General features: G+C 42.7%; 1 protein-coding gene and 1 long non-coding RNA gene across 3 annotated transcripts; both read right to left on the bottom strand.

The window, feature by feature from the left end:
* Positions 1-680: 680 nt before the first annotated feature.
* LOC124117151 lies at positions 681-11743 on the bottom strand. 2 transcript variants are annotated; one of them, XM_046478895.2, is made up of 4 exons: positions 6571-11743; positions 5661-5905; positions 3957-4047; positions 681-3064 (listed from the first exon to the last, which is right to left on the bottom strand). In XM_046478895.2, exons 2-4 carry the CDS (start codon positions 5835-5837, stop codon positions 2238-2240), a joined length of 1095 nt encoding a protein of 364 aa, XP_046334851.2. In that variant the 5' UTR covers positions 5838-5905; positions 6571-11743; the 3' UTR covers positions 681-2237. The 2 variants fall into 2 exon arrangements, with proteins under 2 accessions (XP_046334851.2, XP_046334852.2); XM_046478896.2 differs by lacking the exon at positions 6571-11743 and having other exon boundaries at positions 5661-6111.
* A 1343-nt stretch (positions 11744-13086) lies between these two features.
* Positions 13087-15479, bottom strand: LOC125379270. The gene is made up of 2 exons (XR_007220657.1): positions 14320-15479; positions 13087-13305 (listed from the first exon to the last, which is right to left on the bottom strand). It is a non-coding gene; the product is annotated as an uncharacterized LOC125379270 (long non-coding RNA).
* Positions 15480-17798: the final 2319 nt, after the last annotated feature.

Raw genomic sequence — 17798 nt, 5'->3', positions numbered from 1 at the left:
GACCTGCATCAGTTTTTAAACACGTCGCGATATAACTGGAATACTGTTAAAAGCGGCTTTAAGACCAACTCACTCACTCACTCTTATATTTACTAGGATATGTAGTATCACATCAACAAAAGACATGGCGTCCAAAATTAGACTGCAAAGTCACCAGACATTTCAAATTCTTATCTATGCTGAAGAACTGTAGGAAAAAGAATTAAATTGATTATGGACCATTAGGTGAGTGAGTGAGTAAGTTGGGTTTAACGCCGCTTTTAACAGTATTACAGTTACAGTGATCTACGTGGTATTGGCAAATGGAAATGATCATGTCTGCTGTGGAGTAGATGATCACATATGATGGGTTCTAATGGTTGGTGTCATGAGATGGTGGCGTACTAGGTCGTTAAAGAGGTCGGCGGACAAATTCGAAATTTGCAGCCAACGTCACTAATATCGGGTAAAAACCTTCGAGGCATGCTTGTGATAAGTCGACGAATGTCAGATTTACTCATGTTGTTCCACTCCCTTTTGGAGCTTGATTTCTTTGGAAATGTTCTTGCCACCTAGATCACGTACTTTCAGAGCCACACATTGGTATATTTTGCTCTAGTTTCACCTCAAGCAAACATACCCCTTACTTTTATTTCATATGTGAACAAACCATAAAACATACTCAAGATGACAGACTAGATTTTTATTCATCATGAAAGCGCAATAAAACCATTATCTTACATAGAAGTAAACATTTGTTATTATCTTATATGGAAGTAAAGTACTGGGTAATTATACCTTTATCTTATCTAGAAATAAAGTAGTGGATAATTATATCATTATCTTATCTAGAAGTAGAATACTGGGTAATTATACCATTATCTTATATAGAAGTAAAATACTCGGTAATTATACCATTATCTTACATAGAAGTAAACAATTGTTATTATCTGATATGGAAGTAAAGTACTGGGTAATTATACCTTATCTTATCTAGAAATAAAGTACTGGATAATTATATCATTATCTTATCTAGAAGTAGAATACTGGATAATTATACCATTATCTTATATAGAGGTAGAATACTGGGTAATTTTACCATTATCTAAAATAGAAGTAGAATACTGGGCACTTATACCATTATCCCATCTAAAAGTAGAATACTGGGTAATTATACCATTATCTTATATTGAAGTAAAGAACTGCTATTAACTGATATGGAAGTAAAGTCCTGGGCAATTATACCATAATTTTATCTAAAAGTAAAGTACTGGGTAATTATACCATTATCTTATATTGAAGTAAAGAACTGCTATTAACTGATATGGAAGTAAAGTCCTGGGCAATTATACCATAATTTTATCTAAAAGTAAAGTACTGGGTAACTATACCATTATGTTTTATAGAAGTAGGATACTTGATAGTTATGCTATTATCTTATCCAGAAGTAAAGTACTGGGTAATTTTACCATTATGTTATATAGAAGTAGGATACCATTAACGTATCCAGAAGTAGTCCTGGGTAATTATACCATTATCTTATCTAGAAACAGAATACTGGGCAATTATACCTTTATCTTATATAGAAGTAGAATACTGGATAATTATACCATTATCTATAAAAGAATAGAACACTGGATAATTATATCATTATCTGGTCTAAAAGTAAAGTACCTGGCAATAACATCATTTTTTTTATCTAGAAGTAAAATACTGGATAACTATACTGTTATCCCATCTAAAAGTAGAATACTGGGTAATTGTACCATATCGTCACGATATGGCTGAAATATTGCCGATGTGACGTTAAACTTTAACTCACTCACTCAATTATACCATAATCTTGTATAGAAGTAGAATACTGGATAATTATACCATTATCTTATCTGGAAGTGAAGTACTGGGTAATTAAGCCATTATCTTTTCTGCAAGTGGAATACTTTGTCATTATACCATAAGCTCATAGAACATCAGAATCCATACCAAATGCCACATTACCATATTTGTTCCTAATCAAAGGTCATCTCTGCCAAAAGCAGTGTACGTTGTACGATTGCGACTATGACACGCGGTTTTTATTGTCATGGTGGGGCGGTCGGGTAGCCTAGTGGTTAAAGCGTTCGCTCGTCACGCCGAAGACCCGGGTTCAATTCCGACATGGGTACAATGTGTGAAGCCCATTTCTGGTGTCCCCCGTCGTGATATTGCTGGAATATTGCTAAAAGCGGCGTAAAACCATACTCACTCACTCACTATTGTCATGGTATTAGAGAAATGATACTCTCATGCGCATTTAGGTCATTACCTGTTTTCAAAGTCTCCGATTTTCGTTTGACAACATTCATGACATGAATATCCATGTCCTCAGCACACGTGTAATACAGAAGTCCAGAATAATATAACATGTCAACCATTCGACACTGGAGTGACACGATCTTAGATACCTTTCCCGTTGTGATCAACATTTGATACATATTTCGTCCCCAGTTATAATACAAGACGTTTTCATCCACATCAAACGCTAGTTGACCTTTGCCTGAGGATTCTACACGGAAATGTCCAGTAGACCTTCCCGTGTATCTACCAAAAAAGATCTTATGGGGCATGGCTATAAAAAATTTCTTTCTGGTTGAGTCTACAACCATATCTGAAGTGGTAGCCGATGGGGCAGTGGAAACAGCTGCGAATGAACTGCCATCAGTTTTCATCCTAATGATGTCGATCCCTTCGAAAAGATAGAAGACACTGTCCTCGTGTGAGACACCAACTGCAAATATGTACTTGTTGACATCATCAACGGCGATGTGATAATTAAGACGCCCTTGATTTATAATCGTTTCTTCTCCACTGTTTACATTGATAGCAATCAAGTCCCCCTTTCCTTGCGCGACAACGATCGCCTTGAGGCTGGAACTGTAGGCTATGTCAAGTATCTCCTCGTTCTCTCCACCCCATAGTGCAAGTCTCTGTCCTGAATTGTTCATAATGTTGAATTTATAGAATGGGGCTTTTAGGCGCTCGGCAGAGGGGGCTATCAGTAGGCTAGTCCTCACATCCGGGTTCCATTTCCCCGCACCATAGATGCCTAGAACGCAAATAGCAAATCGGTATTATGGCCGTGGTCATAAAAAATAATCTTACAGCAGATTATTTGGTTTCTTTAAGCAATTCGAGACATTTATTTCCAGATATTTAATATACGGAAACGTGCGAGGGTGACAATATATTTATCATATTTCTATATTCTTAAAATATTGGGTGGTTAAGACCTTATTTCAAGCAATGAGGTAGCTTTAGAAAGCGCGTATGAATACAGTGTTTGATTAAACCGCCCAACTTATCAAATAGTGCCAAATGACTTGCAGCCATGTTTGTCTACAGACCCAGAGCGAGACACTGGAAAACCCCTAAACGAGCATATTAAGGTTAATTGAGAAAGAAGGCGTGGTTCATAGTGAAGCTTGAAAGTAGTTCCTGGCAGGCGGTTACATATGCATATTTTTCGGGTCCTGACACCAAGTTTATCGCATTGGTTTATCGTATTGAGAACGCTATTTATTACATGTCAAAACGTTTTTTGTGCTGTGTAAAACCTGAGGAGATAAGGATTTTCGTAAAAAAAATTGTCGGTTTTTTATTTAATTACAGCCTCCCGATCCCCTTCAGCATAGTGGGAGTGTTGCCTGCCCTAAATGCCTTAAATAACCGGACAAGAACAAAACACTTTTTACTGCGGAGTTACCAATAAGAGCCCCCTATTTCTAATTTTGAGAGCGCCCTGGGCGCTTATTATATCGAATACGGTATTTCAAACTCATTTAGGGTACAAACATATTTAGGCACCAAAACGCGTTTAAATAACAGGACAAGAACAAAACACTTTTTACTGCGGAGTTACCAATAAGATCCCCCTATTTCTAATTTTGAGAGCGCCCTGGGCGCTTATTATGTCGAATACGGTATATCTTTCTACTTACGTTCCGCACATTGCAATCCTCTATTCCTGCTGTGTACGAGTCGGGAATACTGCTGGCAGCTTGTGGTTGTTGCATCCATAACACTACCACGCTGGAGGTACAACGTACAACTTCAATACAGTAAACTACGGTTATAACGAACACGCTTATAACGAACTGACCGATATAACGAACTTATTTTTTAGTCCCGGCCATTTGTTGTATATATGCTGTATATATACTAAAACGAACTCGGGCGGTCGGGTAGCCTAGTGGTTAAAGCGTTCGCTCGTCACGCTGAAGACTCGGGTTCGATTCCCGACATGGGTACAATGTGTGAATTCCATTTCTGGTGTCCCCCGCCGTGATATTGCTGGAATATTGCTAAAAGCGGCGTAAAACCATACTCACTCACTCACTTATAACGAACTACGGTTATAACGAACCAAAATTAGTGGTCCCTTTGAGTTCGTTATAACCGTAGTTTACTGTACATTGTTTACTACTGCACATAGGGTTCTCAAGTGGAACAATATATAATTATATTGCTTGCAGAATATACCACTGTGACTCACACACTTTTAGATTCGATATCTGTACGTTTCCTTCTGAACTGAATGTATCTAAATATCTAAATAGAAAACAGTAGGCTTCAGCCTTAACAAGGTGAGGTGAAATAGGGTGAAACGTCGCGTCCAAGATTATTGCACTTATATAGCGACGTACATGTACGTGTGTGTGTGTGTGTGTGTGTGTGTGTGTTGTGTGTGTGTGTGTGTGGCTGCTTGTACCAGTCCGGACTGATGCCGATTTATAGTGCTAGCACACTGAGATACCATGCTGCAGTTTAACATGAATACCACACTCAGACACAGTATACTGACTCCGAGCCGACCTATCCTTGTTTTAGCCCCTTATTGCCGAGTGCCAGACAGGGTAACAACAAGTACCCTCTTTAAACGTCTTTTGGTATGACGCGGCTGGGGATCGAACCCCGGACCTTCCGCTCTAACGGCCCGACGCTCTCCCACCAGACCACGGAGGCCGAACATGACCACCCGGTGAAGTTTAGTCGCTTAATATGACAAGCTGGGATATTTCACCTGATACCCCTCCGTCTCATTATCTGACCAAATACGAAGTATATCTCCCGATTGGGTCAGTTACACATATAGAATAGGTGGGGGGCACGGGTGGCCAAGTCGTCTAAGGCGCCGCGATTCCCTGTGCAGAAATGCGTCCCTTGGGCACGCCAGAAACCTATGATTGTGGTTTCGAATCCCGGTTCGCCCCGATTATGTTTCTAGGTTTGTCAGCACAATACCCGTGCTCGTGGGTTTCACTGAAGTGGTAAACGTCTGAGATCTGCATCACTTCGGGCTTTACTCCCACATTAAGCTGACACGCCGCGATATAACTGGAAGACTGTTAAAAGCGGCGTTAAACCCAACTCACTCACTCACTCACTCACTCACTCACTCACTATAGAATAGGTCTTGAGCTTGGTTGCTTGCCTTAAGAGGCGACTAACGGATCGGGTAGTCAGGCTCGCTGACTTGGTTGATGCATGTCATCGTATTCCATTTACGTAGATCGATGCTCATGATGTCAATCACTGGATTGTCTGATCAAGACTCGATAATTTACAGACCGCCGTAATATAGCTGAAATATTGCTGAGTGAGGCGTTAAACAACAAACAAACAAACAAAACAAACATATTTACCAAGGTTGTAGTTTCAGGGAGAGTCTGTTCATCATCAGCTTTGGTGTAATTTCTGTCACCAGTTACTCGGCAAGATAACTTGTCCGCTGAATAGAAGCACAATGTCTGTCCTTCTATTTGGTTGCAAAACTGTTCACACATTTTTGGTCCGAACGGCTGTTTGCGTATTTCAAGCATAGTGACGACAATTGGCAGAAGGAGCGAGACATACACCTCAAACTACATATTTAATCCTAAATCGGAACCTGAAAAGATATTTAGTTACACTTAAAGCAGGTTTGGGTTAAGGTTTATCAGCAGTTTTGTCACCTTGATATGCATTTCAATTATGTAGTCACTTATCACGTCAGGGGCGGTCGGGTAGTCTAGTGGTTAAAGCGTTCGCTCGTCACGCCGAAGACCCGGGTTCGATTCCCGACATGGGTACAATGTGTGAAGCCCATTTCTGGTGTCCCCCGCCGTGATATTGCTGGAATATTGCTAAAAGCGGCGTAAAACCAAACTCACTCACTCACTATCACGTCAGGGGCGGTCGGGTCGCCTTGTGGTAAAAGGGTTCGCTCGTCACGCCAAAGACCCGGGTTCGATTCCCGACATGGGTACAATGTGTGAAGCCCCTTTCTGGTGTCCCCCGCCGTGATATTGCTGGAATATTGCTAAAAGCGGCGTAAAACCAAACTCACTCACTATCACGTCAGGGGCGGTCGGGTCGCCTTGTGGTAAAAGGGTTCGCTCGTCACGCCAAAGACCCGGGTTCGATTCCCGACATTGGTACAATGTGTGAAGCCCATTTCTGGTGTCCCCCGCCGTGATATTGCTGGAATATTGCTAAAAGCGGCGTAAAACCATACTCACTCACTCATTAAGACTGGAACTGAGGTTAGGCCCGCAGGAGCGAAACCAAACTAACCCTATTTCTGAAAGACGGTCAGCTGATAGAATTTCCTTACCGAAACAGCCAGTAAAATATTATCAATTTCTGAAAGCAGAAAACTAAAAATTATCAGAACAAAACAGATACAGTATCGATATACAACAAACATGTTACCAACAGTACCCACACCCAGGAGTCTCAAAGAGGTGCAGGTCAGCCGAATTTGTCAAGGCAGAAGGCGACGTTCTTTAACACTTGATTTGTGCCAACACAACAAGCAATGATAGAATGCAACATATTTAATATACATATACATCATAATGGTTTTGGCACGAACTTGGGAGCTGACTGATTCTTATCACAGACAAGGGCTGACCGAGAGCTAGGTGCTGTCCTGGAGCCGCTATGAGGCTCGGACAGTTGTCTGCGGACCAGGGGCTGTGACCTGAGCTCTGGTGCTCGCTTATTACAAGGAGAGGGAACAACCGAGAGCTAGGTGAGGGTCCTGGGGCCGCTATGAGGCTCGGACGGTGGTCTGCGGACCGGGGCTGTGACCTGAGCTCTGGTGATAGCTTATCACAAGGAGAGGGAACGACCGAGAGCTAGGGGAGGGTCCTGGGGCCGCTATGAGGTTCGGACAGTGGTCTGCGGACCGGGGCTGCGACCTGAGCTCTGGTGCTAGCTTATTACAAGGAGAGGGAACGACCGAGAGCTAGGCGAGGGTCCTGGGGCCGCTGCTGCTCGGACGGTGGTCTGCGGACCGGGGCTGTGACCTGAGCTCTGGTGATAGCTTATTACAAGGAGAAGGAACGACCGAGAGCTAGGTGAGGGTCCTGGAGCCGCTATGAGGTTCGGACGGTGGTCTGCGGACCGGGCCTGCGACCTGACCTCTGGTGCTCGCTTATTACAAGGAGAAGGAACGACCGAGAGCTAGGTGAGGGTCCTGGAGCCGCTATGAGGCTCGGACGGTGGTCTGCGGACCGGGGCTGTGACCTGAGCTCAGGTGCTAGCTTAGTACAAGGAGAGGGAACGACCGAGAGCTAGGCGAGGGTCCTGGAGCCGCTATGATGCTCGGACGGTGGTCTGCGGACCGGGGCTGCGACCTGAGCTCTGGTTTAGACTTGGGGGAGACAAGGACACTCTAGATGAGTGGAAATAGCCCAAAGCAAGTGATTGGAAGAGTACCCCCTTACAAGAGTGAGTGCCCCCGGCAGAAGGCGACGTTCTTTAACATTTGAGTGAAGAAGTAGGAATTATTACCCTTTGCTGCGTTGGAGTAGGATATTTTTGGTCAGGCTTGTCCACAAATTCCATTAATTGGCAAAGTTACCATTTAGAAGAAAAACATCTACCCTTTTCACAATCAAATGGCATAAATAAAGCAACAAAACCCTTTCAATATCCAATAGAAATCTTTTCATAACGCGGAGTCGATTGTACGATTCCGATTTTATCATGATCATGTGTTTATGAATCACTATCAAATAGTGATGACACTAGGTGTTCGCGAAAAGGTGAGCGTATCCTGCTCCATCGGTGCCGCCCGTCACAAACACATGCGAAGGCATGGCTTGTCAACTACACATGGCAACATGAAAGAAGCTTGAAGATGTTTTTTGGTTGTTTTTTTGTCATTAGCATTTCTTTTTTCTGGAAATATATTCGATACCAACTACCGAAGGCCAAAATGCAATGAATTGTTTTCAAAGGAAGTGCAACAACTAAGTTTAGAAAAAATTGATAATTTATCGACATACCGGATTTACTGTCAAAATGATGTCGGGAAATGTGGCTTGATTTAAACATATTTTATTCACAAAAGTGAATGGGTTTGGATACAAGTTCTCCAACTTAAGATACCTTCTCCCAGATATTTACACTATTGATTTACAGCTTGTACTAAACATGAACGGAACAGACGCAAAGAATAGAATAGGAAAGAAAAGTGAACAGTGAGAAAAATTTAGTTTACATAAATGTCTTTGTATTACGCATATAAAACTACAGTCACACTGACAATGCGACCGCGATGCAACCTCTTGGTGACTGATTTCCTTCGCGACCGACTGGCGACCGCTGAGACCGGTACAACTACTTCTGCCCATATTTGGAATTAGGGTATGATCGCCGATCAATCAGCTATAGGTTTTGCACTGATTGATCGACAACTGTTCACCACAGATACGGCGAAATGTTTTGCAAATGGTTGAGACCGATCGGTGACGAGTCAGCGAATATTCGGTGACTTGGACCTCAGTCCAATATTGCACACCATCCTTACCTCAGTCCAATATTGCACACCACTTTTAGCTCAGTCCAATATTGCACACCACCCTCACCTCAGTCCAATTTTGCACACCACCCTTACCTCAGTCAAATATCACATACCACCCTTACCTCAGTCCAATATTGCACACCACCCTTACCTCAGTCCAATATTGCACACCACCCTTACCTCAGTCCAATATTACACACCACCTTTACCTCAGTCCAATATTGCACACCACCTTTACCTCAGCCCAATATTGCACACCACTCTTACCTCAGTCCAATATTGCACACCACCCTTAGCTCAGCCCAATATTGCACACCACCTTTACCTCAGTCCAATATTGCACACCACCCTTACCTCAGGCCAATATTGCACACCACCTTTACCTCAGTCCAATATTGGACACCACCCTTTCCTCAGTCCAATATTGCACACCACTTTTACCTCAGTCCAATATTACACACCACTTTTACCTCAGTCCAATATTGCTCACCACCCTTACCTCAGTCCAATATTGCACACCACCCTTACCTCAGTCAAATATTACACACCACTTTTACCTCAGCCCAATATTGCACACCACCCTCACCTCAGTCCAATATTGCTCACCACCCTTACCTCAGTCCAATATTGCACACCACTTTTACCTCAGTCCAATATTACACACCACTTTTACCTCAGCCCAATATTGCACACCACCCTTACCTCAGTCCAATATTGCACACCACTTTTACCTCAGTCCAATATTACACACCACTTTTACCTCAGTCCAATATTGCACACCACCCTTACCTCAGTCCAATATTGCACACCACCCTTACCTCAGTCCAATATTACACACCACTTTTACCTCAGTCCAATATTGCACACCACCCTTACCTCAGTCCAATATTGGACACCACCCTTACCTCAGCCCAATATTGCACACCACCCTTACCTCAGTCCAATATTACATACCACCCTTACCTCAATCCAATATTGCACACCACTTTTACCTCAGTCCAATATTGCACACCACCCTCACCTCAGTCCAATATTGAACACCACCCTTACCTCAGCCCAATATTGCACACCACCCTTACCTCAGTCCAATATTGCACACCACCCTTACCTCAGTCCAATATTGCTCACCACTTTTACCTCAGTCCAATATTGGACACCACTTTTACCTCAGTCCAATATTGGACACCACCCTTACCTCAGTCCAATATTGCACACCACCCTTATCTCAGTCCAATATTGCACACCATCCTCACCTCAGTCCAATATTGCACACCACCCTTACCTCAGTCAAATATTACATACCACCCTTACCTCAGTCCAATATTGCACACCACCCTTACCTCAGTCCAATATTGCACACCACCTTTACCTCAGTCCAATATTACACACCACCTTTACCTCAGTCCAATATTGCACACCACCCTTGCCTCAGTCCAATATTGCACACCACCTTTACCTCAGTCCAATATTGCACACCACCTTTACCGCAGTCCAATATTACACACCACTTTTACCTCAGTCCACGTTTGCACACCACCCTTACCTCAGTCCAATATTACACACCACCTTTACCTCAGTCCAAAATTACACTCCACCTTTACCTCAGTCCAATATTCCACACCACCTTTACCTCAGTCCAATATTGCACACCACCCTTACCTCAGTCCAATATTACACACCACCTTTACCGCAGTCCAATATTACACACCACCTTTACCGCAGTCCTAAATTACACACCACCTTTACCTCAGTCCAATTTTATACACCACCCTTACCTCAGTCCAATATTGCACACCACCTTTACCGCAGTCCTAAATTACACACCACCCTTACCTCAGTCCAATATTGCATACCACCCTTACCTCAGTCCAATATTACACACCACCCTTACCTCAGTCCAATATTACACACCACTCTTACCTCAGTCCAATATTACACACCACCTTTACCGCAGTCCAATATTACACACCACCTTTACCGCAGTCCAAGATTACACACAACCTTTACCGCAGTCCAATATTACACACCACCTTTACCTCAGTCCAATATTACACACCACCTTTACCGCAGTCCAATATTACACACCACCTTTACCTCAGTCCAATATTACACACCACCTTTACCTCTGTCCAATATTACACACCACCTTTACCTCAGTCCAATATTACACACCACCCTTACCTCAGTCCAGTATAACACACCACCCTTACCTCAGTCCGATGTTGCACCCCAGCTTTCTCCTCGTCAAGTGACACTGCGACAGACTGGATGTTGTTGGTGTCCAGTAATGTAGACATTATGCATCATGCTAAGATACTTTTCTGATCACACCTTTTAGCTACATATCATGCTACTCAGAGTGACACTGCACAATTAGGATGAGTGTCTTGGTCGGTGTTAAATGACCTGCAATGTACATGGAGAAGGGGTTCCACTTCTGTGTCTACTTCTCTTGTAAAATATACATGAATATGTGAACGTCTTAACACACCACCTAATTGCAATCTTCAGACAGGTAAGCACTTCTTATTTATGTCATCAACAGACAGGTAAGCACTTCCTTGTTGTCATCAACAGACAGGTAAGCACTTCCTTGTTGTCATCAACAGGCAGGTAAGCACTTCCTTGTTGTCATCAACAGACAGGTAAGCACCTCCTTGTTGTCATCAACAGACAGGTAAGCACTTCCTTGTTGTCATCAACAGACAGGTAAGCACTTCCTTGTTGTCATCAACAGACAGGTTAGCACTTCCTTGTTGTCATCAACAGACAGGTAAGCACTTCTTTGTTTTCATCAACAGACAGGTAAGCACTTCTTTGGTATGTAATCAACAGACAGGTAAGCACTTCTTTGTTGTCATCAACAGACAGGTAACCACTTCTTTGTTATGTCATCAACAGACAAGTAAGCACATCCTTGTTGTCATCAACAGACAGGTAAGCACTTCTTTGTTATGTCATCAACAGACAGGTAAGAACGTCTTTGTTTTGACATCAACAGACAGGTAACCACTTCTTTGTTCTCATCAACAGACAAGTAAACACTTCCTTGTTGTCATCAACAGACAGGTAAGCACTTCCGTGTTGTCATCAACAGACAGGTAAGCACTTCCTTGTTGTCATCAACAGACAGGTAAGCACTTCTTTGTTGTCATCAACAGACAGGTAAGCACTTCTTTGGTATGTAATCAACAGACAGGTAAGCACTTCTTTGTTGTCGCCAGACAATCCAGTGAATAATATCATGAGCATCGATCCATGCATCAACCAAGTCAGCGAGCCTGACCACCCGATCCCGTCAGCTGCCTCTTGCGACGAGCACAGTCGCATTTTACGGCAAGCATGGGTTGCTGAAGACCTATTCTACCCCGGATCTTTACGGGTCATTTCGCTGATAAAAACGGTTGTGAAGATAATATGAAGGTTTATCTCACACTGCCTACAACTACATGCATGAAATCCGAATTTGTCGTATCAGACACAACATGAGTGAGTGAGTGAGTGAGTGAGTATGGTTTTACGCCGCTTTTAGCATTATTCCAGCAATATCACGGCGGGGGACACCAGAAATGGGCTTCACACATTGTACCCATGTCGGGAATCGAAACCGGGTCTTCGGCGTGACGAGCGAACGCTTTAACCACTAGGCTACCCGACCGCCCCGACACAACATGAAGCTATTCCTCATTACGTATTGCCCCAAATAAGTAACATACGTTTATAAAAGAAATTAGTTTTGTGTTGATAGGTATTTTGTAATATGAAATTCGTATGATGACTTGACTTGTATCATATGTTGCCGTGACGAGTGTTGGCACTTGGCACACCAGGTTCACGGCGCATATATAATTTTAGTCGCCGTTCTATCAGATATGCATACATTGGCATGGCTTTGTCCCAATGGGGGTGGTCGGGTAGTCTGGTGGTTAAAGCGTTCGTTCGTCACGCCGAAGACCCGGGTTCGATTCCCGACATGGGTATTATGTGTGAAGCCCTTTTCTGGTGTCCCCTGCCGTGATATTGCTGGAATATTGCTAAAAGCGGTGTAAAACCATACTCACTCACTCACTCACTCACTCACTCACTTGCATCCAAAGTAGCAAGTTGCCCAACTCCCCATTGGTCTCGGTGCCTTCGTTCTGGTACCTTCCAATCTGTTGACTGACATTTGGGAGTGTACCCGGGTTTGCTACCAGGAATACAACCCTTCTGACAATATGGCAACTATTTACTAAAAACACATATATAAATAGTTCTTCCCAGTACACAAAAACACAACTTTTTCAAAATTTACTTTTTCAAAATGTAGGCTTTCCTTACCACTATCAGAAAAACACTTCAATATTTCAAATAATTTGAGTAAAACATGTTGTTTATGCGATTCCTGTTTCCACGCCCATTACTGACAGCCATCATCGTTGGTATGGCGTGTCACAGTCTCCTCACCCGCATCACCATCGTCGTGGATGGTGGCGTAATGGTCGGCAGGGGTGTCACTGAAACACGTCAACCATACTCGTAACGTTACGCCCTCGTAGTCACAGGATTAATTACCGGGTTAGTCATGCTATAAGCACAATTGTGCTACAATACACGTCTTAAAAATATGCACAATGCCTTTCCTATTTAAGAGTGAGTTGGGTTTAACGCCGCTTTTAACAGTATTCCAGTCATATCACGGCGTGTCAGCTTAATATGGGAGGTAAGCCCGAAGTGATGCAGGTCTCAGACGTTTCTAGGTTTGTCAATCATAGGTTTGGCGTGCCTAAGAGACGCAACTCTGCACAGCGAATCGCGGCGCCTTAGACGACTGGGCCACCCATGCCCCCTCCTATTTAAGAAATGACTTGGGGCGGTCGAGTAGTCTAGTGGTTAAAGCGTTCGCTCGTCACGCCGAAGACCCGGGTTCGATTCCCGACATGGGTACAATGTGTGAAGCCCATTCATGGTGTCACCCGCCGTGGTCTTGCTGGAATATTGCTTAAAGCGGCGTAAAACCATACTCACTCACTCACTAAGAACTGACTTCAATTATATTTGCGTTTAATGAGTTACAAACGTAAAAACTCGCCTATTTGATGTGTAATTAGGCAAAGTGCTCACACCTGTTTGTACGTTTATTTAAGAACTAAACGACTCGTTGTCGTGCGGATATGAATTCTTCGTTAATGGTCAATCCATTACACTTCTAGATCCGGGGTAGAATAGGTCTTCAGCAATCCTTGCTTGCCGTAAAAGGCGACTGTGCTTGCCGTAAGAGGCGACTAGCGGGATAGGGCGGTCAGGCTCGCTGACTTGGTTGATGCGTGTCAACATATCCCAATTGTGTGGATCGATGCTCATGATGTCAATTACTGGATTGTCTGGTCCAGACTCGATTATTAACAGACCGCCGTCATATAGCTGGAATATTGCTGCGTCCGTCGTTAAACAACAAACAAACAAACATTACACGTTTCATTAGTCCGGAGGAGGTGATTTTACGCTAGTCACACATGTAACTTTCTAACCTGTGTTACAGGCACACCCTTGGCAGCCGTCGGACCCGAGTTTGAATCCCAATTGACAGTGGATGAGACACATCACCCCCAAACATGCCTTGCTCTTCTCAGCCGGTGAAGCTGAAACAGAGTCCCAGTTGACAGTAGAAGTTCCCTAAAGAGACACCAAACAATCGGCCAAATTGTTTGGGCTTCGTAACAACAAAACCCAAATGTTTCCCACGAAACTGCATAGTATCAACGACACGTGGTGTAGCTGTCTTATGTCATCTGCATAGGGAGATGTCAGCACGATCTCCAAGGTACTGCAAGATGTTTTGAGTATATATTATGTCTCTTCTATTTTGCAGGTGCTCTTGTTACCTCTGTCAAGGTTAATGAGGTACTTAACATGGTTGTTAGCTCTGTCAAGGTTAATGAGGTACTTAACATTGTTGTTAGCTCTGTCAAGGTTAATGAGGTACTTAACATTGTTGTTAGCCCTGTCAGGGTTAATGAGGTATATAACATTGTTGTTAGCCCTGTCAAGGTTAATGAGGTATATAACATTGTTGTTAGCTCTGTCAAGGTTAATGAGGTACATAACATTCTTGTTAGCCCTGTCAAGGTTAATGGGGTACTTAACATTGTTGTTAACTCTGTCAGGGTTAATGAGGTACTTAACATTGTTGTTAACTCTGTCAAGGTTAATGAGGTATATAACATTGTTGTTAGCCCTGTCAAGGTTAATGAGGTATATAACATTGTTGTTAGCTCTGTCAAGGTTAATGAGGTACATAACATTGTTGTTAGCTCTGTCAAGGTTAATGAGGTACATAACATTGTTGTAAGCCCTGTCAAGGTTAATGAGGTATATAACATTGTTGTTAGCTCTGTCAAGGTTAATGAGGTACATAACATTGTTGTTAGCTCTGTTAGGGTTAATGAGGTACTTAACATTGTTGTTAACTCTGTCAAGGTTAATGAGGTATGTAACATTGTTGTTAGCATGTCAAGGTTAATGAGGTATATAACATTGTTGTTAGCTCTGTCAAGGTTAATGAGGTACTTAACATTGTTGTTAACTCTGTCAAGGTTAATGAGGTATGTAACATTGTTGTTAGCATGTCAAGGTTAATGAGGTATATAACATTGTTGTTAGCCCTGTCAAGGTTAATGAGGTATATAACATTGTTGTTAGCTCTGTCAAGGGTAATGAGGTACATAACATTGTTGTTAGCTCTGTCAAGGTTAATGAGGTACATAACATTGTTGTTAGTTCTGTCAAGGTTAATGAGGTATATAACATTGTTGTTAGCTCTGTCAAGGGTAATGAGGTACATAACATTGTTGTTAGCTCTGTCAAGGTTAATGAGGTACATAACATTGTTGTTAGCTCTGTCAAGGGTAATGAGGTACATAACATTGTTGTTAGCTCTGTCAAGGGTAATGAGGTACATAACATTGTTGTTAGCTCTGTCAAGGTTAATGAGGTACATAACATTGTTGTTAGCTCTGTCAATGTTAATGAGGTACATAACATTGCTGTTAGCTCTGTCAAGGGTAATGAGGTACATAACATTGTTGTTAACTCTGTCAATGTTAATGAGGTACATAACATTGTTGTTAGCTCTGTCAAGTTTAATGAGGTACATAACATTGTTGTTATCTCTGTCAAGGTTAATGAGGTACATAACATTGTTGTTAGCTCTGTCAATGTTAATGAGGTACATAACATTGTTGTTAGCTCTGTCAAGGGTAATGAGGTACATAACATTGTTGTTAACTCTGTCAATGTTAATGAGGTACTTAACATTGTTGTTAGCTCTGTCAAGTTTAATGAGGTACATAACATTGTTGTTAGCTCTGTCAAGGTTAATGAGGTACATAACATTGTTGTTAGCTCTGTCAAGGGTAATGAGGTACATAACATTGTTGTTAGCTCTGTCAATGTTAATGAGGTACATAACATTGTTGTTAGCCCTGTCAACGTTAATGAGGCACTTAACATTGTTGTTAGCTCTGTCAAGGTTAATGAGGTACTTAACATTGTTGTTAACTCTGTCAAGGTTAATGAGGTATATAACATTGTTGTTAGCCCTGTCAAGGTTAATGAGGTAGATAACATTGTAACAGACAGGTTAGCACTTCCTTGTTGTCATCAACAGACAGGTAACCACTTCTTTGGTATGTAATCAACAGACAGGTAAGCACTTCTTTGTTGTCATCAACAGACAGGTAACCACTTCTTTGTTATGTCATCAACAGACAAGTAAGCACATCCTTGTTGTCATCAACAGACAGGTAAGCACTTCTTTGTTATGTCATCAACAGACAGGTAAGAACGTCTTTGTTTTGACATCAACAGACAGGTAACCACTTCTTTGTTCTCATCAACAGACAAGTAAACACTTCCTTGTTGTCATCAACAGACAGGTAAGCACTTCCGTGTTGTCATCAACAGACAGGTAAGCACTTCCTTGTTGTCATCAACAGACAGGTAAGCACTTCTTTGTTGTCATCAACAGACAGGTAAGCACTTCTTTGGTATGTAATCAACAGACAGGTAAGCACTTCTTTGTTGTCGCCAGACAATCCAGTGAATAATATCATGAGCATCGATCCAGCGAGCCTGACCACCCGATCCCGTCAGTTGCCTCTTGCGACGAGCACAGTCGCATTTTACGGCAAGCATGGGTTGCTGAAGACCTATTCTACCCCGGATCTTTACGGGTCATTTGGCTGATAAAAACGGTTGTGAAGATAATATGAAGGTTTATCTCACACTGCCTACAACTACATGCATGAAATCCGAATTTGTCGTAGAAGACACAACATGAGTGAGTGAGTGAGTGAGTATGGTTTTACGCCGCTTTTAGCATTATTCCAGCAATATCACGGCGGGGGACACCAGAAATGGGCTTCACACATTGTACCCATGTCGGGAATCGAAACCGGGTCTTCGGCGTGACGAGCGAACGCTTTAACCACTAGACTACCCGACCGCCCCGACACAACATGAAGCTATTCCTCATTACGTATTGCCCCAAATAAGTAACATACGTTTATAAAAGAAATTAGTTTTGTGTTGATAGGTATTTTGTAATATGAAATTCGTATGATGACTTGACTTGTATCATATGTTGCCGTGACGAGTGTTGGCACTTTGCACACCAGGTTCACGGCGCATATATAATTTTAGTCGCCGTTCTATCAGATATGCATACATTGGCATGGCTTTGTCCCAATGGGGGTGGTCGGGTAGTCTGGTGGTTAAAGCGTTCGTTCGTCACGCCGAAGACCCGGGTTCGATTCCAGACATGGGTAGTATGTGTGAAGCCGTGATATTGCCGGAATATTGCTAAAAGCGGCGTAAAACCATACTCATTCGCTCACTCACTCACTCACTCACTTGCATCCCAAGTAGCAAGTTGCCCGACTCCCCATTGGTCTCGGTGCCTTCGTTCTGGTACCTTCCAATCTGTTGACTGACATTTGGGAGTGTACCC

Source organism: Haliotis rufescens, unplaced genomic scaffold (assembly GCF_023055435.1).
Source record: "Haliotis rufescens isolate VD_foot unplaced genomic scaffold, xgHalRufe1.0.p SCAF_14, whole genome shotgun sequence".
Taxonomy (NCBI): Eukaryota; Metazoa; Mollusca; class Gastropoda; order Lepetellida; family Haliotidae; genus Haliotis; species Haliotis rufescens.
Note: the sequence above shows the minus strand (reverse complement) of the source record. Positions and strands in the feature narration are given on the sequence as shown.

Excerpts from the sequence above, each read along its gene's own strand:
- LOC124117151 (XM_046478895.2), bottom strand. The coding sequence starts at position 5,837 with ATGCTTGAAATACGCAAACAGCCGTTCGGACCAAAAATGTGTGAACAG. Across the intron at positions 4,048-5,660 it reads TCCCTGAAACTACAACCTTG|CGTGGTAGTGTTATGGATGC; the intron begins GTAAATATGTTT and ends TTGTACCTCCAG. Across the intron at positions 3,065-3,956 it reads AGGATTGCAATGTGCGGAAC|GCATCTATGGTGCGGGGAAA; the intron begins GTAAGTAGAAAG and ends TTTGCGTTCTAG.